Source organism: Archocentrus centrarchus, chromosome 21 (assembly GCF_007364275.1).
Source record: "Archocentrus centrarchus isolate MPI-CPG fArcCen1 chromosome 21, fArcCen1, whole genome shotgun sequence".
NCBI classification, from domain to species: domain Eukaryota; kingdom Metazoa; phylum Chordata; class Actinopteri; order Cichliformes; family Cichlidae; genus Archocentrus; species Archocentrus centrarchus.
In genome coordinates this window covers 5,947,082-5,971,412 of record NC_044366.1, presented here as the reverse complement: position 1 = coordinate 5,971,412, position 24,331 = coordinate 5,947,082, and the positions used below count along the sequence as shown (strand labels likewise).

General features: G+C 40.4%; 2 protein-coding genes across 4 annotated transcripts in view; both read right to left on the bottom strand.

The window, feature by feature from the left end:
* calcrla (calcitonin receptor-like a) overlaps positions 1–17,530 on the bottom strand; it is a 51,843-nt gene extending 34,313 nt beyond the window's left edge. For both annotated transcript variants that reach the window (XR_004021696.1, XM_030758428.1), the window contains exons 1-2: positions 17,389–17,530; positions 826–934 (exon numbers count right to left, since the gene is read on the bottom strand). Coding sequence is in view for 1 of the 2 variants with exons in the window: in XM_030758428.1 (XP_030614288.1) it covers positions 826–900 (75 nt within the window). In the remaining variant the exon portion in view is untranslated. The remainder of the gene's footprint in view (positions 1–825; positions 935–17,388) is intronic.
* Positions 17,531–19,235: 1,705 nt separating this feature from the next.
* tfpia (tissue factor pathway inhibitor a) overlaps positions 19,236–24,331 on the bottom strand; it is a 45,072-nt gene continuing 39,976 nt past the window's right edge. For both annotated transcript variants that reach the window (XM_030758939.1, XM_030758940.1), the window contains 2 exons: positions 21,724–21,906; positions 19,236–21,616 (listed from right to left, as the gene is read on the bottom strand). In XM_030758939.1, coding sequence (XP_030614799.1) covers positions 21,546–21,616; positions 21,724–21,906 — 254 coding nt within the window. In that variant the 3' untranslated portion in view covers positions 19,236–21,545. The remainder of the gene's footprint in view (positions 21,617–21,723; positions 21,907–24,331) is intronic.

The window sequence follows — 24,331 nt, the reverse complement described above, 5'->3', positions numbered from 1 at the left end:
CCTACCACTTCGAGGCTGAGCTGCTGTCGTTCCCACTTTGTCACTTCCACTTTGTCATAAACCCACTAACAGCTGACTGTGTAATATTGAGTAGCGAGGAAATTTCACGACAGGACTTGCTGCACAGGTGGCATCCTATCACGGTACCATGCTGGAATTCACTGAGCTCCTGAAAGCGACCCATTCTTTCACAAATGTTTGTAGAAGCAGTCTGCATGCCTAGGTGCTTGGTTTATGCACCTGTGGCCATGGAAGTGGTTGGAAAACCTGAATTTAGTGATTTAGATAGGTGAGTGAATACTTTTAGCAATATAGTGTATGTTATGGTACAGAACAATAGAAAACTCCAGTTCCAATAACTTGACTTTTTCTCCCAAGTTAAAAACAAACTGCAACAACACTTCTGCTATTTCCATGTTTTGAGTGTATTTGCTCTTTTTCTTTTTGTCCTTCCTCACTGTTTAATAAAAAAGTACTGTTGCTTATGTTTAACATTAGTGTCTGAGCCATTTTTTGGTTTTCACCTTCTGGTGATGTATTAGTGTAAAACAGTCATCACATACTACCTAATACAGGAAAAGGGAGTCATACTTAATGTTTCATTAAACTAATTTGCGCTGCATGGAAACTATGACATCTGTGCAGAAGTATTGGTGCACAGATGTGTCCAGACACCAATTTGAAGCAGCATTTTTTGTCCTTTAAAGGATTTCAAAGAAAAATGGCAAAGCAGTAAATAACTCTGAGGTAGAATTACAGTGGCTGCAGTACTTATGAAATCAGTAAGAAGTAAAGTGTGTCTTGTGTGTATTTTGGCTGACCTACCATTGTTGGATTACACAGCAGTATGAGAGCTACCATCCAAATCAGTCCAAAGCCATTCAGCTTCCTGTCAGCCATGTCAGAGCTGGATGATGACTTAGAAGCTGCAGATCTGCATGGAAAGTAAACAAGTAGGCACTAATATTAAAGCATAAAATATTCCTCAAAAAAAGGGCCACTGAAGGTCTCTCTTGTATACATGATATACCATCTTTTTCACTAGAAACAGACTGCAGTGAAACCTATGCAAAACAGGCAACACTTAATACAAGGAGTACTGGATCAGTCAGACTGGGTTGAAACAGTGCGTATTATAAGCTATCTAGGGTGGCTTAGTTCCTCAGAAGCCACATTTATAATTTGCAAGCTACTTCAAACAACTGATAAATAACCATTCAAATTAAAATTTCTCATGCTTTAAAGGATAAAACAGAATAATCTTAGTGGATAAAAGGCATGTGACCTTCATTAAATGTGAGTTTCTTGAAACATTCAGTGCATTTTTTTCTGTTTGCCAGTTGTTTGTGGAGCTCAACAACGTCTACCACGTTCAAAAATATTGCACTGGAAACAATACACAACAACTGTATTAGAAAGCTTACAAACTAAACCATTCAATGCAACAAACTGTCACCACCAGAAACTGTGCAACAAGGACTCAGTCAAATCTGTTTTAATACTGACTCTTAACTGCTGTAATGTACTTCATAATGTCCTCCCATTAACAGGCAATATGCCTTCACTCTCCATGTTAGGTCAGTTTGGAATTACAGGCTCCTGTGAGGTTGTTTTTTTGGCACAGCATTTATAAGACAACACAGCTGAAAAAATAAGCAGCTGGAATCAACTCAACAAAACCACATCAATCAAAGGAAGTTCCACTTCCCTGATAAAAGTCATGTAAGCACACTAAAGACTTAAAATCTCTTTTTGCTTTGCAGTCCATCATAAATTCTGACAGCACTTATGGATCAGTTAGTGGGTGCGATGTTGCGCCTCATCAAAGCAGAATCCCGTAAGGTTGTTTGCAGCAAAGCTGCAGGCCACTGGGATTTCACGTCAAGGCTGTTGAATAGCAGATGAGAGAAAATTCAAATAGAAGTATATCCCTCAGGTCCTACAGATTTGCTTTGCAAAACAGTGGGTTTACTGATGCTCGGGTTGCTTTAGACAGTTGAACATAAGCCGCTTAAACTAAGAGTCACAAGTATAAACCCTCTTGTGAAGCCCATGTATTTGCCATAAATATACCACACCATGAGGAAGAAGGTCCGAACCAGCACCAAGATAACCTGAAATGTGTTGTTAGCATTGTTAGAGGACCTGATTTAAATCGATAGAGTAAGTTTCCGTGTGGCAGCAAAGCTTTCAATGTGCAACAAGCCTGAGAATAGGAAACAGGGAGAGAACCTGAACCCAGGATGGCGGCATGCAGGAGTGGCTTACATTTCATTCAGAGGTGAAATTTAATAACATCTTTAATACCCTGAAGGAACTAGGTCACTTGCAGGTCACTTATATTTACAACATCTGAAGTCCAATCAAGTTTGGTGAAATGGAATAATTAAAAAAAGCTAAACCAACATCAGAACAGGGAAATAGGAAAACCCGAGCTTATACTGAGGAGTTGTCTGTTTCATACAAAAAGGTACATTTGTAGAATAGGATACTGACATAAATCTTACTTTCAGAATGAGAAACAAGCTGCTTATGAAGCTGCAGACCAACCACTGCTGTTCTCCCTAACCAACAAACAAATCCACAACATCACAAGATGTAAAGCTCAGCTACAGTTAGCTGGGCAGCTGTGGCTATTTCCATCTAGTGATGTAGTCAGAAGACTACCTAAACCATCACTGCATAGATTACAAATGAATGCTTTCAAGGTTCAGTAATCAATTACATTCTGAACAGTCTGACCTATGTTTGATGTTTTATTGTAGGACATGACATAAGCATAACGTTGTTCCCCCCATTTTCCCTCCAAAGTCACTTGTCTGCAGTTCTCAGAAGTATCAGAAACAGGTGTGCAGGGTCTCTTTATAGGAAACAGAGCAGTGTTTCCCCACAGAATCAGATTCTATTTTTGGGACACACCTTAAACGAGTTACTGATTAACTCCATTTGTAAGTTTGTCTTTTGGAAATGTTTTAATTATTGAATTATACACACACACACACACACACACACACACACACACACACACACACACACACACACACACACACACACACACAATGGAGCAATTTAATTGGCTGCATCTTCTGTGAGATGTTAAATATTCACTACTTAGTTCAGAACTTTGTAAAATCATGTAACAACCTGAAAAACAAAAGAAGAGGGAAAGCGGGGGTCTAGTACAGCCACCAGTCAGTACATCAGGGAGGTATTTGACCCATTCTACTGCAGCTCAGCAACTGATAAGACTGGTGTAGTGCCTCTTCAAGTCTGCTCAGTTTAGAACAGCATTACACTGAGGCAGAGGAGGGACTAAAACAGGATGGTGATGTGCAAATTAAAAACAGGCTGGAAAAGATCAGCTGCTCTGTCACACATGCATGCAGCCAAACACACACACACACACACACACACACACACACACACACACACACACACACACACACACACACACACACGCCAACTTTACTAGCTGCCTCAACTGTGAGTCTCATCCGGTGGATGAACTTGACCATCTTACTGCAGCTGTCAGCAACAGTCTTTGTTCTGCTCTGCAGCCTCAGTGAGCTCGATGTAACGGTGCATGAAGCAATTCTTATCCTGTGGCAGCAGGCTCGGCTCCTCAGCTGCGGAAAAGATCCTCTAGAGAAGTAGCTGAATGATATCGAGACCCAACATGAGTAACCTGGTCAGTAAGCCAACTGGTAGGGAAAACACACAATGGGGCTATCTGGCTAGCAGTGATTGTACTTTCCAACATAAGACTGATGGTCTTGTCCACAAATAAATTGTTCTCAGATGTGTAGAAAATATAACAAATGCTAAAACGAGTTGGCACATATTATTGGGATCCATTAATATGCATGGGTGGCATGCCCATGTAAAGTCTGGGAGCCACTGTAGTACGACAAACTGCTACTAGCTGCTAATTCTCTGTGAAATTCTACAGCTAGGTTGAACCACTAGAGTTAGGGTTTGGTAGATAAACCTTTGAACATATTAGACTTCAGTCTCACAGGCCTAGAGGCCGTTAGCAACTGGTAACTCATGGTCGCAAGGGAAAAATGTGCATTCCAGACTGTGTGCGAGTGGTAGTTGGCTGATGCTGGATGAAAGCGGTCCAAAAGAGGATGATGCACCAATAACCTCCTTGCGATTCTTTTGGTCACTAGCAGCTTGCTACAGTTGCCTGTAGTTTGCGAGCACTCGCCAATTTACTCTCTGAGCTGAAGTGAAACTGTGAAAAAAGTGAGATGCAGACCCTTGCTGCAGACTACAAAATAAAAGCTGCATCTTTTGAAATGTCAGCTTAGAGCGTAAAATGGCGAGCGTTTGCAGACAAGTCGGCGTCTTGTGCAAATTACAGGTGACTGTAGCAATCTGCTAGCAACCAAAGCAATCAAAAGGAAATTTTCAGTGCAACACCATAAACCTTTTTGCAATCAATTCCAGTCTAGCGGCTGCCAGCAACCTCCAGCACCCACTCATCAACTGGTTGTGGAATACACACTAGCAGTGGCCAGGGTGTCACTGACGGGTCTCTAGGCCTGTGTCACTAGGGCAGCAATCGATTTCACAGACTGCCAGCAACCGTCAGAGACCACTTGACAATCAGTTGGGAAATGCACATTTCTCTGTACATCAGAGAAGGAGTTCCCCCCGTTTATTCTCACAGTGGTTTACACATTCACCTAACAAGCAAAAGATCCCTGGTTCAATCCCGGAGGGAGACACAAATCGCTTTGTGGTCGTGTCAGGAATGGCATCCAGTGTAAAGAAATCAGCCAAATCAAACATGCGAATCTACCTGGCTGTGGTGACCCCTTGTGAGTAAGGAGCAGGTGAAAGTAGCTTTTATTCTCACACAAGTCCCCATGCTGCTCAGTCAGCAAATAGACTGACTGGCGCAGTGCCTCCTGAAGTCTGCTCAGAGTTAAAACAGCATTATGCTGAGGGAGAGGAGGGGTTTACTGAAAGTGGGATTGTAAAACATTATGGTGACGTGCAAATTAGAAACAGCCAAGAAAAGATCAGCTGCTCTGTCACACAAACATGCACACATACACACAGCACTCTAGGTCTGCCAAGTTCCCCAACTGTTTCTTGGCAAGTCTTTTATTTATTTATTTTTTAAAAGAGGATGCATCATTTCAGATGGCAACAGAGAACAGATGTCAAAGACTGAATAGATGCTTGAATGTTACTCATGACTACAGCAGTATGTGCGTGTGTGTGTGTGTGTGTGCGTGTGTGCGTGAGCGCATGCATATGAGTGTGTCTACCTGCTCATGTTGTACCGTTTAACTGATAGAAATTTGCTGACTCTCCCATCTAAATGGAATTTGTCATGTCATGCAGCTTCATGGTCATTACAGTTGCATTACTGAACAGTGATCGATCATTTCCAGTAACCTTTGTTATTATAAGCCACGGGAAGACTTTAGGGCATTTTCAGTTATCTCAGAAAGCATGCTTTAAATAGTCATTCCTTTTTGAAACCAAATGATACAGAGAGAATAAAGTTTTAATTACGTGCATCCCAACACAACTAAAGCATAAGTGATTGGGAGGAAAAAAACAGCTTTACACAGACACAAAAGGAGCTCTTAATGCTTCAGTAAACTGTGTATTTCACCACAGAACCTTGTGGTCAAAGCAGGGATGCTACTAATATAATAATACCAGTCCTGTCCCTGCACTTAGCTACAGAGAAAAAGGATCCCTCTGATTATCTGCTGCGGCTGTCACATAATCCTCCTGATGAGACTCTGTTACATAATCCTTGTGGTTTGTCTGTGTTTACATTCATGCACTTAACGTTTACTATGTCTCTATGTCCTATTAATGCCGCTATCACTGAGGTAATGAGAGCTCAACAGCTGCAGCAGCGGGCTGGTGTTATCACAGCACACTAAGATGGAACCATGACATGAAACCACAGCGGTTTGCACTTTCTAAACCTCAGGACAGCACCCAGACTTCCCACATTTATTTTTAAAGAAAAACTATTTTTTTTTTGAAAAGATAAAACACGTGACCAATGAGAAGTTATGTTATCCTTTCACTGATTGCAGCATCCTCAGAGTGAGTACATCTGCTGCTCTTTCCTGCCTGATGACCATTTGCGTGTCTCTGATTGCATTTAATGTCCAAAAAAGTATTTCGTAGCAGCTGAACAAGCTAGAGGAGATTGAAGTTTTAGGGAGTGGGGAACAACTGGGAAAGCTCCAATACTAAAAGATACTGAAACAACATTATTGTTCATGTTTTCCATCTCATGTACATAGAAAGAAAATGAAAAATTAGTGTGTGTATTCACAAATAAAATCATTTAATTTGTGACATAAACTTCATAAACATCTTTCTGCTAACTGCAACTCAAAACTAAGAGAGCCGCCTGCAGAGAGGCGCAGCACTTGATTATTGATCTGCTTGGGTCAATTTTTATCCAACAACAGACCACTGCAAACTGTAGGTGGTCCACTATTATCTGTAGTACCTCAGAGTGTTTCACTGAAGTGGTTAGTCATGTACACTTTACACAAGAGATGACATCACCTACTACATCTAGCAGCATACAGAAATTTACCCAGAAAAACAGCCTATGCATAACATCTGCTGTCTTCTCACCCAGTGCCAGAGTGCAGCCTGCACTTATCAACTCCCACTGTCCCTGCAGAGATGCTATACTGCGCTGTAAACATCACAAGATGTTTGGTGCCCTGTACACCAAGTTCTATCAAGTTCCGCTCAGAGATCCATTAGGCTGGTAAAGGCCAGTAACTGCATTACTGCCTCAATCTATAGCAGGATATGGGATTAAACAAAGCGGGAAACAGCCATGAGAGCAGATTAAGCTTCTGCTCGCAGAAGAGGCTGCTGGGACATATTCCTGTTCTAATCTGATTAATCAAGATACAATTATAACATCATTCTTCAAAGAATATTTGCAATCTGAACTGACCATATTCTCGTAATAGCTACAGAACAATAGGAACTAGAGAAAAGAATCATCCATCATAAAACTACTATGTAAAATGACCAGACCAGACAATCTCACATAATACTGCATACTAAAAGATCAGTGAAGGAGTGTGAAAGGAAAATTATAAAATAAAATAGGATGCTGCGCTCGCACACTGCAGTGTTTGCAAAACACTAATCACTCTGAGAGCTACGCAAAGAAGTCTCGTGCTTGCTCTGTAAACAGGAGATGAGACAGGATAAGCAGCGCAGTTGTTCCTTCTATAGCTAATTTCATATCAGTGTTTCCCATCAGTTATCATTTCAGTGCAGAATAAGAGTCAGGGAAGATTTGGTGTGCAGGGTCATGTTTGAAGTACAGATTAATGTAAGTATGGCAAAAGCATAGGGACATGTTATTAAAAACCAGCTGTATTTGGTCTGTGCCAAAAGAAATTATAATTAAGCAGAAGATTTCCACAGAATCAAGTTCAAACAAATTACAACAAACATAAATTCAATTAGCAAATCTGCTTCCACTAATTCCACACGACACTGTTTATTTATATTGTAAAGCCTGTTTACGACAACACAACTGTGTTTTTGAAAAATGGAACCGGAGTGACTTTAGCTACAAGTTTCCATCTAATATGTCAAATCAAAAGTGACGTCTCACTTGTCACCACAATTATCTGTTCGACACCGAGGATGTCCAAATCCATCGAGATCACAAGTTCTTTTTATCAATACTGATATACATTTCTGACAGCTGGCAGCACTGAGAAATCCATTCTCCAGGAGCCATGTTGATTGTTTATGTTCCAAATGGTTAAGAAATCATTCGAAATATCATCTGAATCAGTCCAAACAAACACATGGTCTGTACATACAATAGAAATGCTCATTACAACTGCCTAATAACACCTCTTTTATTGTGTCTGTGGCTGCAATGCAGTGTACACCAACCCACTTGGTCCCACACTGTTTTGTGTTATCACAGTGTGATAATTTTAGAGGCTAGAAGAGGGTCTGTGAAAGAGGAAATTTTAAGAAAAAATAAATATGTCTGCCCTCAAAAGATGCTGAGCATGCAAATACAGAACACAAGACTGGAAAGCCCAAAGAGCACAAGACTGTATGAAGCCGGTGCCTCTGAGAGCTTCCCCTCTGATCGACGGGGCCAAATTTAGCTATTGGTTGTTTTCCACAGGATCAGCTGTACGTGCGGCTCTTTCCCATGTGAGTGAAACTGTCTGGATAAGAATTTAACCTCACAGCAACTGATGTTACCAAGCCTGCGACATGAGCGCGGACCTCCCATTTGCCAGGGGCATCACCAGATGTCAGGAAAAACAACAGCATTCCCACACAAACGTGAAGGAGGAGTCATCTTCGTTGCATGAAAAGACCTCTGCAAGTCTCATGCCACCTATCCTGACTAAAGCATGCAATATTCTTTGCATTAGCAGGACAAGAAGGAGGCTGTGTTCTTGTGGTTTTGAAGTAGAAAGCAACTCAGATACCAAAGCATTCATGTCATTTCATTCACACCCTCACCAGCATGCCAGTGTCCTCGGGGCAAGCACATGGATCTATTTACGGCGATAGTGTTGAAAAGAGGAAAAGAGTGGATTCTAATACTCATCTTCACAACTCATTGGAAAAAGTGAAAGGAGATGCTTATTGTGGATGATAGCAGATGTTATACAGCTAGTTACTGAAGTCTGTGAAGCCAGTGGACATGTGATGCAGCTAAATATCTCAGGGAATTATAAATGTTGAAGGACTTTGTCACAAACCATCTTCATCCAGTGCAAGTGTTCAGTGGCTATGTAAAGCATGTGTCCTTTTTATAATACCAAGATAGGAAGTAAGTGTGTGTGTGTGTGTGTGTGTGTGTGTGTGTGTGTGTGTGTTGGTTGAAGTACATATAGTGCATCCAATGGAGTTCTTGTTCCTTTATAAAAATTATAAATGTGAGTTTCATTAAATTGATTATGATGACTGTCTGTGTTGGAGAGACAAACAGTGTATTTTAGATTAATTGGGGGGGCGGGGGGGGGGGGGGTCTATGATAGCAACAGCTGAGCCGGGAAAAACAGGAAAGAGTGTAGGGGAATGGCATGCAACAAATGGTCCGAGGTCAGGAACTGAACTACAGACTTGCTGTTCAGGGCACTTGTGCCCATGTGGTATGCACCCTAACCATTTTGTTACTGCCACATATAAATACACTCAGTATTTTTCCTGGAGTTTTGCAGAGTCCTCCAGCATCAGGGATCCACTTAGCAAAGTTCAGACTTCAGGATTTTCAATACATTCCAATTCATTATTGGCACATCAACCCGTCACGGTGGTGATGACGTTAATGTTAGAAACGTTTACCACACTACCAAATAATCACACACAGTATCCACAACAAGATCACACAGATGTCACAAAACTGCACTTTTATGCTTTCATTTCAAATAAAATTTTTAAAAAGTGACATTTTTTGTTCTGAATATCAAGTATGTGTTGGCTTTAAAAGAGACCTGTTAGCAGAGCTTTGAGAAGCAATCCTAATTATGCCAAGTATTCGGTGCCTGAGCTGCAGCTGAGCTTTTCACCTTTGTTCCTACCCTGTAATCAGCTCCTGTCACCTCAGATTTATTGTTGGCAACCACTGGAATAAACTACCTGAAGCAACTTATGGACCGGTTACAGCAGTAAAATGCTGCTTATGTGCCAGTGATTCAGTATAGATTTAATTTGTCAATCACTGCTGCACGTTTTCGGTAAAGTGATTTATTTTATTTTCAAACCTTTAAAATCACAAATAGCCTCGCAAAATGTGATGAAGCAGGAGTCAACACAAGGGGATTACTTCACAAATGCACTTATTCAAGAACAAGGTTAACAAAGACATCCAGACGTGAGGACAGAGGTGTTATAAAAGCTTAAGAAAGCTGATATAATGATGCAGCCAGGAGAAGAAGAGGCAATGTAGTAACTCTGGCTACAACAACCTGAGTACTATACTTTGACCAAAACTAGTGAAATCCATCAATAGCTCAATATTGGATGTGCTTGAGTGAGTGTCACTGCAAATCATCTTTAGGTGATGGTGATGTTTGGGGTGGTCTAACCATCCATAGAATCAGCATCATTGAAACACCAAATGAGGAAATATATTTTTGAATGGAATGATGTTCCATCATTTCAGAGCATTTGAATCTGTTCCCTTTCTCTGCTGAGATCATTTTTGGCATAGTTGTACTGATCCCTCTAATATGCGCACCTCATATTTTTCTCCAAAACTCTGTCATATAAGATCGTGAGTATGCTGCAACACCTCAACAGACCGGCCTCGAATCGCTGGATTTTACTCAAAATGTGAAATTGAATTAATTTCATTAGTGTGTCCTCATTAATCTTTACAACAAAAAAGTTTCCAGTTACTTTAAAGAGGCTTTGCATACTATAGGTCTTAGCATAGGAAAAGGATCCTGTTCCAGAGGCCACTGGAGTACGCAAAGGAAAAAATAGTACAGATACCTGGTTAAAAATAAACCAGGCTCCATCATGCACTGCACCTGTATAGCTGCTCTTGGTGGTAATGTAAATGTTTTCAAGTAGCCACTGAGCCACAAGCATAACCTGCTGAGCATGCTCGCTGTATAACCCTGTGCATACAGTACAGGCTGGTGGGAATGGGTGGTTAATTTAACCAATTCTTTCCACTACACAGAACCACATTTTTACAGGTCACTAGTTCTTCTTTGTCAAGTGCTTTAAATGCACTGACAGCCTGACAGATTTACACAATAGCTTAAGCTTCCTCAGCAGAATTTTCCCCCCGTTCTGGGTGACATTTCAGCATCCTAACAAGCTGCTGCTTTTCACCAAATTTATTTCCATGACTGTGTCTGTTGTAATGATTCTTGGCCATTAAAATAGCAGCCAGCGGGGGGGGGTTTCCAGGCCAAACGCTGCCTTTAGGCATTAAAAATCAGTGTTTACATGTTCTTTCAGATCTTTTTTTCCAAGATAGATAAATGGTTCTTCAGTTCTGTGGATTATATCAACGAAGCTTCCACTCAGCTTCTTCAGGCTTTCGAAACATTATAAAGGCAGAAAAATGCTCTTTTGGGTCGCTCAAGTGAGTCAAGCAACATTCCTTAATCCTTCCTGTATTCCATTTCATTATATACATCCAAGCATTTCCAGAGCTTCGTATCACACTCACATTCTACATTAGGACAATGAATTCTTGACTTCCTGAGGCAGGACACGACACTGTACACACACATGATGAACACAGAAAAGGAGTAAGGTCGTTCTGTGATGCATTATTTAATCTTTGGCTGAAAACCTCTTTTAGCATTCGACAACACAGGCCGTCCAGGGACCTGTACGAGTGGTTCCCTGCGGGCACTGCCATGACAAAAATAACACTGGTGCTCAAAATTAACAGCCAAAGGAAGCCAAGGAATATCCTCTGTACGCACGCTGTGGGCCCTAGACTTGACCTCTGAAAGTGTTATTCACGTCACTACTAAGAGGTTCAAGTTTCTGTGTGCGCCTCGGGTTTGTGTAACAAAAACATTTTAACAGCTTGGTGTGTGTGTGACATGAGAGCAACAATAAAGATATTTGTTTTTTGAGAATATCTGAATCTGTTGAAGGCAACCAGCATGACGCTCGTCCCTTATTGATGTCACAAATAGTGTAAAGTGATTTTAAATTTATAAAGAGCTGCTTGTTTTATCAATAAAATGATCTGGAAAGTTAAGTGTTACCAGGAGAAAATAAGACAAACCATAAAAACCACAGATAATAATGAAGCAGTGGAAGAAGCGCTGTATGTTACAGGGCAGGAGGGTGAGGGCAGACAGCATTTGTTTGGTAATGGTAAATGGACTGGTTCTTATGTAGCACTTTTCTCCTCTACATGAGCACTCAAAGCGCTGTACACTGCACATCTCATTCACCCATTCACACATTCATTTATAGAAGCACCTTCTACATCGAAGTGCTTTCTATCTAACATTGGTGAACACATCGGGAGCAATTCGAGGTTCAGTATCTTGCCCAAGGATACTTTGGCATGCAGACCGGAGCAGCCAGGGATTGAACCACCACCCTTTTGATTAGTAGATGATCTGCTCTACCTCCTGAACCACAGCCACCCCTAATGCTGAGGCGTAACTAGCATGCAGACCTCCCCTAGTGGATGTCTGCTTGGTCACTGGATATGTTAGCATTACAAGGATGCAGAACAAGACAAAATAATGTTGTAAGCTGGACAATAAAGCAGCATTACAAAGAAATCTAGTGTATTATACGGTCTGTGGCTCTTCTGTAGCAGCTATGTCTGGCTTTCATGTTACACAGAGCAGCAGTCAGAGCATCAGCCTCATGGATGTCTGGTACAGGTTACAAAATAAAATGTTAGAGTACTCAGATTACCTTTTTTCTTCTTCTAATGTTAATTTTATACAAATACTGTTAAAATGTTACAGCACTTCCTGTAACATTAAGGAATAAAGTAATCTCAGACACACTTAGAATTTCCTGCTGATTCACTGAGCCAGTGAAACCAGACACTCACTGTAGTAACCCTCTTCTGACTCCTCCATACATATTGACAATGATTTAAATTAAACATTTCAAATTTGAATTCATCACTCCATCAGACCTGTTACCACTGATCATCAGTCCAATTCTTGTGGCATACCTCAGCCTTTTCTCTCCGTTCCCCTTCCTCGAATGATTTCTTTAAAGCCACTCTTCCACTGAGACTATTTCTGACAAGGTTTCAATGAAAAATAAATGGATCAGCTGAAGGGCCAGATCCTTTGTCAGGCCTTTGCTGGATTTGTTCATATTTCTTAAGGACGTGACTTTCAGATGCTGCTCAAGTGCTGTAGATAAACTGTCCAGTCTCCTCAAACTGCACACCATGCCAATTTAAGTGCCTTTTTTTATGTTTGAATGAGTCAAAGGTCAGTGTTTTCTCCTGAAAATGGTCAGGTACAAGACTTTTGCACAGTACTGTATAACCAACATGCACTTTTAATATCAGCAATATTATAATTATGGTATTAACCAATAATGGTTTCCAATCATCCTTGAAACTAATCTTTCCCAGTGGCCACTCATGGTACTGCAACCCAAAAATAATCCCTTAAAGTAAAAAAGCTTTTTTATGGATGCTTGTTTCAGTCGCTGATCTTTTTTTTTTTTTTTTTTTTTGCTATCCATAACTTGAAATTTCGAGTAAACAAATCAAAATTTCGAGATAGCTCTGTGAATCACAAAGCTTCGTCAAAGAGGTCATTTCCTTGTCACCCGGAAGCAGATATCACCGATGCACATGCACTCAAAATCGGGTAGCAACAGTATCAGTTAGCCAGCAGTGTATAACTAACGTGAACAAATTGTTGTCAGGTTTTTGACCTTTGAATGCCTTCTAGTGAATCTGAGCTGCATGAAAGGTATGAAATCAATGTTTTCATGTTGAACTGTTGGACAGCTGATGCCTTCAGCCTCTGCATCAGGGTAACAAGGAAATGACGTACCTTCACAGAGCTTCCTGATTGGCAGAGATAACTCAAAATTTCTATTTTGATTTATTTTCTCAAAATTTCGAGAAAATGACTCAAATTTTGAGTTATGGATGGCATTTTTTTTTTTTTTTTGTGGCAAAAAACAAGCTTCCATACTTTTCCCCCAACGGGTAGTGTACGTATTCCCTATATGTTTACCTAAAATGACGTGCTGTTAGCAGGGAAAACTGAACTTCTGTGGTTACAGGAGAGATTCCTGATATGTGTTTTGCAATGATGTATTTAAAATTAGCCTTCTGCTAGAGATGTACTAGTGGTGTGGAAGACCTCCATTTCAAACTAAGAATTAATGCAGGTCAGGCTATAAGTTGTGATAAAGACCATTACACAGACTACATACAATAACACAGCGTGTTTTTCAATGATGAAACAAGCAATTTCAGACTTTTATTAACCTTGAAAACCAATTAACCGCAATAATACGGAGAGGTTTTTGGCACAGCTTACAGCAGCCTGGGTTTGACAGCAATAATAGTCATATTTTCATGGTAGAGTAGGTTAGCTAATTGGAAATCCAACAGAAATGGCTGCTGCAGACATTTGCTCAGAGCAGCAGAAAATGCAGGGTGGAAGAGGAATGCGAAGCAGTGTAAAGTGGTTGGAAAAGGAGCCCTCTCAAACCAGAAATCTCTGCACTTAATCTTATAGATTATTTATTAATGACCTTCCATCAAAGCCCCAAAAATTTACTATGGATTTTGTTATGTGGTGAAATAAAAATCCGCTCTGTACTCATCTGCATCCAGGTTCACCTTTGGAAGACAAACACGCAGCTCTTCCCAGGGATCATTTCCTCTGTTGTGTAACCCCCCCCCCCCCCCACACACACACACACACACACACACACACACACACAGTAAATCAGGAAGCTTGTATCACTCACAGTTTGTTTAGCTTACACAAACATGGAAGACCCTTAGACACTGCACTGCCTTTTTCCACTACCCACCACAAAGCACTGCAGCTCAAAGTGCCCATCACTACACAGAAACAAAGTCGCCCTGCTCCTGAAGACATTAGCCCATGACGGGTCCCACCAGACACCTCAGATTAAACTGGAGAGAAGAAATAAATTTACCCTTCATAATGTATGAGTGGAAAAATGACCTCAAAAGGTTTCACATCCCTGAAACTGAATCCAGAACCTCAGGGGAGCACAGCAAATGTACATCACCGTGCTTTTGTGTAATATGATAGCTTCAGTCTTGGGTAAGCAGAGAAGAAAATAATATATAATATATAAAAGAGACGGTGATTCAGTCTGAGCTGAAACACAATAGGGGTTTAATTTGAATACAGCGGAAAGACAGTGAAAGGTGCTGTAAGAAATTGGTGGTCATAAAAACTTCATAAATATGCGAGAGCTCTACGGTGTTCACAACAGGATGAGGACGATAACAGAGGAATCAATACGGAGCGGGCTGCAGGAGCCCACCGTGCCTTGGTGATTTATGGGGGTGACGTTTCATGAGAATCACCATTACGCTTGTGACTGTGAATCGGGTGACCTTTGCACTCGTCGGAGTAGGTCACCTAGTGTTTATTTACAGGATGAATTCCTCACATTTTAAACACACATATAAACACTGCACAAAGGCCACAAGAGCTTCTAAGGGGTAAAGAAATCCTTTCTTCATGGTTCTCAGTCTGAATCGGCTACAGTGCGAGTGAGACTCCAGTGGCACAGCTTTCTAAACGCCATTGCTCGAGGAAAAGCTCTGCTATATCATGGAGACTGCAAAGGTTTGGGGAGCTCTGCTGCCAAGACCTTTGTCTCACCTGCATTTAATAGTTGCTTTTTAGTTGTGGGCAGTAAACACTCAGCATGGGTTAAATGTGACGGGCTGCAAGACATTCCCATTGCACAATCAGCTTGTGCATTTAGTGTAGGCTCGAGCCACTGGAAGATGTCAGAGCGAAATGGCCTCAAAGACTCATCAGACAGCCCTGCCAACTGGCAGCTTTGATACATTCACTGTCCAAAGTGCAGCCGACATGGACAGGAAAGTAAAAGCGCTCTTTTACTGGGCTTCCTTTTTGGTATTTCTCAACATTATTTTACCTTTTCTAATCCTAATCCCGTGCATATAATGTAAACTTGAACATGTAACATTTAACCAGGTTGGAGCGCTGAAGTTAGGGCATCATCATTTTTAAGGTGTGCACTATTCATTTGAAAGTCTGAGAGATTATCGTAAGGATAGCAAAGCTCAAAATAACTAATTCTGCTAATTATTTCTCAGATTTTTCTTTTTAATTGTTAAATAAGGTTACCTTTTCAGGCTAGTAGTTTTTTTTAATTAAACATGCAACTGACATGCAACTAGTGACAGCGGTTCCTTCAAAATAAAAGCCCTGTTTTTTATTTATTGGCTTCTCACGAGGTTTGAAATTATATCTAAAAATGCCTTTTTCCCTAAAATTTTTTTAACTTTGGTCATTATTTATGTAGTCTTAGATATGGAGCATTACCAATTAAAACAATCATTTTGAAATAAAGTTTTCTGGGTTGTTAAGTTTTAAATGCTATTAATTGACAAAAAAAAAACTCTTTACTTAGTCCAGCTTTAACTGAATGCTTTTAGTTTTCCAAACATACTCTCTTTGGTCTGCAGGCGCAGATACTGTGCGGAAAAAATTCAAATACTTTAAAATTGCAAGTTAGAAAGCAAAGCAGCAAATACAAACAGCACAGAAAACCTTTTGGCTTAACTTTCTGAATGCTATTGCTCTTCTTTCCCAATCACTATAACAAAAGTGCTGAATTAGGCTAAACAATATGTAATAAACATAAGAAGTCATCTGAGAATACTCCACCTTAACATTGCAAAACCCATGAAGCTCAAACATATCCAGAAACTCTGCTGCACACAACCAATCAGCACTGAGAGAGTTACCTCTGCTCTGTCACCTCCCTTATAATGACTCTAGTGCATCTTTCCTCAGCAGAATATAGACCGCCAATACTGGCCATCGTCATCGCATCCTCCTCCTACACACCATCATCATCACAACCATCATTCACCATCATCATCACCATCCCTTTCACTGTCCAGCCCACAAACTTCCAACATGTCCAGATCTGCCGCTTATGTAACCATGCAGATGATTTAGCAACCAGTGGCCACTGCTTACATCAAAGCCTCGGCGCTGAATGGAGCTCAGTCTTGTTCTCATTCAGTTTAATTCATCTAAACAGCCTGACTGCGTTTTCTCCCTTTGCTGCATTAGTCATTCGCGAATCTATAGATGTCAAATCTAAATGAGCAATATTTGGCTGTTTTAACCGCAACTGAATCGGCCGCGCATGCATGTTAAAATGTAACCTCTGAATATGTGTACCAACAGTGTTATTATTTATGTGCGTGTAAAAAGATCCTAAACCAGCTGAAAACAGGACAGAGATGAGCCTGACTGTCTTGTTGGACGTAACTAATAAATATAGGTGACATAAGTAATCACGCAGGGCGCGCTTGGGTGGTCTAATGCTGTCCAAAAACCTACAAACAAAGCTGTTTCTTTATATTCCTCTTTCCCCTCGATATTCCTCACATTCAGCCCCTGATGAAGGGACAATGCAGCTTAAATGGACCCAGTTAAGGATGCTCATCGTTTAGAGTGGGGTCAGGCGTTCTGGAAGTGTTTATCCCCGGCTCCATCCACGCAGATATAGCTGAAATGCCCTCGATAAACAAACAAAATGCCCTGTCACCTCTGCGTTAATTGCATTCGACATTACTGCAAATTGCCTACAAAACATGGAAGGGACACGGCGCGTAGCCCGCAATTTACACTCCATTTTAGCGCGTCCTACCGGGGAGTAAAATCCAACAGCAGCGCGGGAGCGAGAACCGGAATAAACTCTCAAGGCAGTCCCCCAAAGTGTCCTCTTCGGCTTCGGGGTAGAGACGTGAACACAGCAGATCTCCGGCGCTCAATGAGCACAGCTCAAACGGCTGTCAGATTGACGTTGGAAGGCAACCCACTACTTCCTGTTACATCACACTGTAGGCTACAGCTGAGGACCTGGAATCTGAGGCGAGTTCCGCACAGTGTAGGATGATGTGCCCCTTTAACTCCTACGCTCTAATGCAGACTTGTATACACAGTTCGTGCTATTAAAGAGTGTTTTCGCACTTCATGAGGGAAACTGTTGTGAACCTTGCAGGGTATGGCTAAGTGCTCTTTCAGATCCAGGCCTGCAGAAACAATAAAATAATAATAATAATAAATAAATAAATAAAATGTTTTTTTGGGAGAAAAGGCAAATTTTAGAAACACTTAAATTAAGAGTCTGAGCCCCCTTTTACCAGTTTCCTTTTTTATGGGTGGGCTAAGAGACTGGCGTATATTTTAAGAATGCATTATAAATTTATTTTCCATGCAAAGAATATAAACTTGGGAGAGCTACTTTTCTGCCTGTGGTTGATCAGAGAATGCAGCCTTCTCCATTTTTCTCAGCCTACCACGTATCCATAAATTTATGTCTTCATATATATATATATATATATATATATATATATATATATATATATATATATATATATATATATATATAAAGTGAAATATAAACTAGCAGTGGCAGTGTGGGAATGTGTCAGTGTGGGAACTGACACTTTTTTTCCAGCTGAAAAATATCACATTATTTATTTATAGATGTCTTTCTGTCATCATGATGAATGTATCACTTATTCTTCTTTCAGCTCTCTGTTGGGTTTTCTGTAAAATGACCCCCTTATTCATTGCAGGCTGCTTTTTCTTCCCTCAGCACTGATGAGAAAATTCAAAGTGATCCTTATCATCGTGATTTTGCATCCTCTTATTCATCTGTTGTGGGATTATTATTGGAATGCAGTGTAAGAGCGGATTTACACACTCAGAATACAGTTAATAACGAGTGATTTCAGACACAGCCACCTGCTGACGCACACAGACAGGTGTGACAGATTGAAGGAAATGTCTGCAGCCTCGATCCTGCGGGGAAGGGATGTTGTGTGTCTGTTGGGCTCATTTTGTTTGCATGGTTTGGATCCACTTTAGAAGGAAAAGACAATGCAAATCGTTACAAAGTTGTTCTTCCACTTTTATGATACTTCTGTCCTCGATGGGAGTGATCTATTCCAGGGTCACCGCTGACCATTAGGGGCCGGTTGTGTCTGGATTTATAAAAGCTTCTTCACTCAAAACAACAGAAAGTTTCAGCCAAACTAAAACAATATGTACAGAGACACTGGGATAGATTTGGGGAGCTAGTGTAAAGTGATGCTTCTCTGTGGATTTGACACTACAAAGAATCTCTTTCACAAGACGCAATGATTTGGCATGTTTCTGAAATGACTGTCTAGTGCAGTTTTATGTAAGTATTACAGACTTGAATAAAATCCAAAACAGAGACCAAATTTTGAGAACTCCACTTTGGATATGGGCTGTGGATCCTGTCCTACAGCAAAGGCAACCTTCAGGCATGCTTTAAAAATCGTTAAGCCCACCCTGCAAAACAAGAACCACAACAAAAAGCTGTTGGTACAGTTGACAATTCTTGTAACCATACATGATCATTAAAGGCTTATTCAGATTTTTCTTTTCTCTGTTTTCCTATGCAACACTTTGGGTTTGTTACACACACTAAAAGAGATGGAAACAGAACACATAAACCCCAAACACAGTACGATTGTTGAACTTTATTATATAAACTCTTTCAGTCCCATCCATTACAACCATGTGCAGTAAACAACACAGTAAAACAAACACTGCACAGTCTGCTGCTCACAAAACGTCTTTCTTTACACAACACTGCCCCCTTCTGTTTTTCCTTACCAACAGTACCTACAGGATTATTACAAAGCATCAAAATATTGATTGGAAATTTTTTTTAAAAAGAGTCGATAACAGACAACAATAGAGTCATTATCCTGCTCACAATGATTTACAACTGTGAGGTTTTCCTGATTGCAGAAGATCCACAACTGATTCTGGACGAAGGATCGTGCACAACTTTAATGCTGTTGTTCAAACTGAAGAGAAACTATACCAACACCGCTGTGGGATAGCATCGGCTGCTGTACACACACACAGTAAATATGCAGCAGACGCATTCCCATTAAGGCTATAGTGAGGAGTTTAAATCAGAATGGTCCTAACTGATTGTAAAAATAAAAGGACATAAAAAAAAATATGTGTGCTTAATATAACTGCAACGCAAAGCATTAGTACCCAGAGCTGCTGAGTTTTTAAAAAATCAGCCAAACAAATGTGTTTTTTGTCGGTAAGCTATAGAATCAATGTGGACGATAAGGTTCAGCCACTAAAAATCGGTTTAAGGTGATTAAAAGTATGTTTTACACCAGAGCCGGTATCCCGAGTCAGGCGGTCCACAGATCAACGTGAGACGCTGAGTAGCACAGTTTAGCAATTATATCAAACTCGTTATACAGGCTGTTATATTTTTCTGTGACCTCTGAAGGAAATGCTGCACTTCTGCAGGATTTACTTTAAGTAGTCGCTCTTTATTCAACTATAAAGCCTGGTAATAATGAGAAATATGAAAAAATAAACTCCTGCTGTTAATATGTAGCCTGCATTAAAGCTGATACTGCAGTAAAAATTATTGGCTGATCATTTGGTTGAAAGCGTTTGAATGCAGGACTGCCTGAAGGCTTCCATGATGCAGATCCATCCTTTTTACTTTGGTGATGTGGGTGACACAACTCATTAGTTTCATAACTCACACATTTTCTTTCTTTTTTGTTTTCTTTTGATTGAAAATATGGCTAATATGACTATCCTGCTGTGATATTAAAGCACGTGTTTCCTGCGTCTCTGCGTGTCGCTCAGGCTGCTGCAAAGGTTATAAACTTTAATATCTTGTAATAAGAGGCAGTAATATTGTTATTTGATGCTATCCTTGCCCTTTTCTGAGTGAGTTAATATTGAAAGGACATCATAAAGACATAGCCATCATTTATAGGGTAAATTAGCTATAGCAAATTCAGCATATCCCTTATGTTTCATTCATGTATGGCAGCTCTTTATTAAAGGTCGTGGCAGCAGCAGCGGTCTGAGCAGCAAAGGGACACTTACAGACAAACAGAATAAAGCTATATGTGACTTTTCTCACTCTTTGCAGTTTAAAAAACTGAAGAAGTAGAAGTAAATGAGAAAGACACAAGAGTGCTGGCTACCTCAGTTTGGTTTATGAAGCTTTTCTTTTTCCATGAAATATTATCCTCTACAGTCGAACCTTCTGCCCCTGTGAGTTTCTTTTCAGGATCCCGTCACTATTTCCCACCTTCATCTGTGAGTTTATGATGTCACCTCTCTTTAGTGTCCTTTGTCACACTTTTGCTTCAAAATATAACTCTCTATTAATGCAAAATGTGTGCAGTTTAAGTAAGAAAGAGCTGTTCTGTAACTTTCCTTTGGCTGCTCTGTTTTCTTTGTTACTTTGGCCTTCATGCTGTCAAATGTGTGTCAACTTTATCCCTGCAACCCTCCTCCTCCCTGTCTCCACCAGTGTAGGTTGTCCTGGCATTTCATCTGAATTCTCTACTCTCAGCATCATCACCATCTGCTTAGTGTCCTCCACCACCGCCTGTGTCTAGACCACAGGGGGATCCTGCAGTCTTTTCTTCTAATGATCTTGCTTTAATGAACATTCTTAATGATGGTTCCCTGAAATGCTTTGGATGTGCAGTGCAGTGCAAGCTCAGTGTAGTGTAACTGACCAAAAATAAAATTAACCGAGTTATTGTCAGATTATGTCTCCATTAATAAACAGGTTTCAACAAGTCCAGAAAGTCATATTGCAAAGAGAAACAATGATGAGGATGAAGAGCTTGCGATACGCTGATGCAATACAAAAAAAAAGGAGATTAAAAAAAAAGAAATGCGTAAAGCAAAACAAAACAAAAACAGATATATTGGCATAAATACAGCTCACAGCACAACACAATTTCATGCAGCGGGACGCGCTCAGCTCGACCGATTAACAATGCTGTTGATGTTTTTCCTCTTTATTCGGATCATCATCCCCTTCCCATGACCTGCAACACAACCAACAAAATGATTTAATCACATAACCGCAAATTAAAGAGGAATGAATGAAATGAGTAAACCAAACTTTGGAACTGATGTCTTAAAATAATCCCACCCTTTCTGATGCATTTGTGGATGCAGTGTTTCCGGGAAATGAAGTTGTTCTCATTCCCTCCACAGCCGCTGTAGGAAAACGACTGGCATCTCTTTTTTTCCGGGTTGTATGCAAACCTCCTCTCTGCACCATCGCACGTCCCCCTGTCCACAGGTCTGAAGCACGGCTCTGAACGACTTAATTCTGCAAATCACAGGAAGCAGCAACAAACTCTTTATTTATTCTTAAAATGTTGATTTACTTAGATCTATGTCAGTTTTATTAGAGGACCAAAATAGAGGTGGAATTTATCACAATCCTCAAGACGAGGAAGATGAATGATTCCGGTCTGCATCCTCTCAGCTTTAAACTCCACAGGGGTTCGCGTACTGTTGCATTTGGCTTCATCTGCCTGAAATTGATTTAGTCCAGCGTCTGCAGGCTGAGTCTTAGAGTAACACATTCTGAGACTGGAAGTTGTTATCATAAGGCTGTGTAAGCTGTCCTCTTGGATTTATTCTGCAGCTTTCTGCTGGGTCAGGGCAGGGCCATATTCCATATCCCGACTGGGGGCCCATGAGCGATGAGTCTTTCACTACTGATGAACACTGAGGTTCTGCATTTATCTCAGCTAGGGTCAACAAAAACAATGAGAAAATAAAGCTAAGTATCCATTCTAACTACATTACAGATGTCACGAGCAGCAGCAGAGCATTTGATATCGTGACTTGATAAATCTGATACCAAAGGAAATGTCACAGCAGCGTGGAGAGCAGACAAATCCAGGATAAATAACAGAAAGTGAGCCTCTTGTTCAGGATGAAAAGAGCGAAAAAATGACCAAAACCTAAAATGAGAAACTAATTCTAGAAACACAGGACAGCACAGAGAACAGGACACAGGGACAACAGAGAACGGGAAGGCAGGACTATATATACAATCAAGGAAATCAAGGAAAGACAGAGACAGGAAGTAAAACTAACTCAGGATGCTTAAAAAAACCCTTCAAAGTAAAACAGGAACTAACCCAAAAGACCCATACTAAACACAGAGATGAGACTCACTTTAAACATGAAGGCAGAGATAAGAGAGCCCTACAGGACAATGGCATAAACAGAAAGACAAGTTAAAGGAATAAGGAACGGATAAGGAAACACTACAGCAACTAAACACACAGGAAAGAACAACAATTATAAATGACAATAATAATCCAATGAGAACTAATACTTCCAGGTAAAGAATTAACATACAAATCCACCACGGTGATAAACTTTCAAACCAAAATTAGCACGACAAGCTGTCCTCACACACAGACACACAATGTTGGTAGACTCGGGTTGGAGCATTGTTCGGCTCGCCCCTTCTCACATGCAGGACACAACAGATGCTCACGAGAAAGTACAAGATGCAGCCGTTAAACTAAGATGAAGTGTTTGTTTGTTTTTAGGGATAATAGATAAATAAGAGTTTGCCGATGCTATATCCTACTGTTGGACTTTATTTATCCAAATTTCTATTTGGATAATTTTTTTTGAATGATGTCAGTGACTTTGTGGGCTCTGGTGGAGATCCACAGAGCCAAAGTGTGTGCCTCATCGAACAGCCACAAGATGTCAGTCTTTGATTTCAACATAGGAACATCTGCTTGGCAGACAGACATCAGCGTGCACGCCAAATTCTCTCCTGCTCATTTATAGCTTTTGTGACTTTGACAATCAAACACAGTCTAGCTTAGTAGTGAACTTTGACATGAAATATGACCTAAACTTATCTTCTAAATCTCTCTTTAAAGACCTGAAAAATTAATTGAAATTGTAAGAAGTTTTACTTTAATGCCAATTTTGTTTCTCAGAGACACTTTAATGCATCCCAGAGATTTTATCAAAGACTTTCACTCAAAAAGAAAAAGATTGATTAGGAGGTAGAACTACTGAGGCTAACTCATCCTGAATCTTTTCCACTCAATATTTTCTGACAAGAGTGAAATTGAATTCTTAGAATTATAACTCCTTGAATGAGTTGAGGGCGACGGGAGACCATCCAGGGTCTCCCTGTTCTTTCTTGCAGTGGTACAAAACAGCCTTGCTACAGGACAGCTGTGATTAATGCTCCCACAGTGCTAATACACCGAAAATTAATGAGTGGGAATGTAACAAACGGAGATGCGGGAAGAAGACACTGATGCACTCTGTTTCTGGCCTTTGCGTTTCACAACAGAAGCAATTCTGCGAGCTGTCTGCCATCTATGCATCACTGCACCTTGACAATTTCTTTTCTTCTTTTCATAAGAAAAGGTTTCTGGCAGCACACGCTGCTCTATTTAATAAATGACCTGGAATTGCTTACTTTCAGATCTAAGCATATTTCAGAATTCAACAATGACTGGTTGTTACTATGAGGACAAGATGAGTGATTTAATTACGCCTCATGGCCGTTAATCTGTCCCTCATGTCTAGTACTCTGTAATAAATGAAGACTACATGTACCGCTTCTGGCTTTGTGCTCCATTGTCTGAATGTATCTTTATACCGTTAGTCGCAGTGTTTTTCTCACTGATCAAATTTGTTCAAAAAGGTGTAATCAGCTGCTCAGCAGGCTGGATTTATTAATACTAAAGTTCTGCATCACG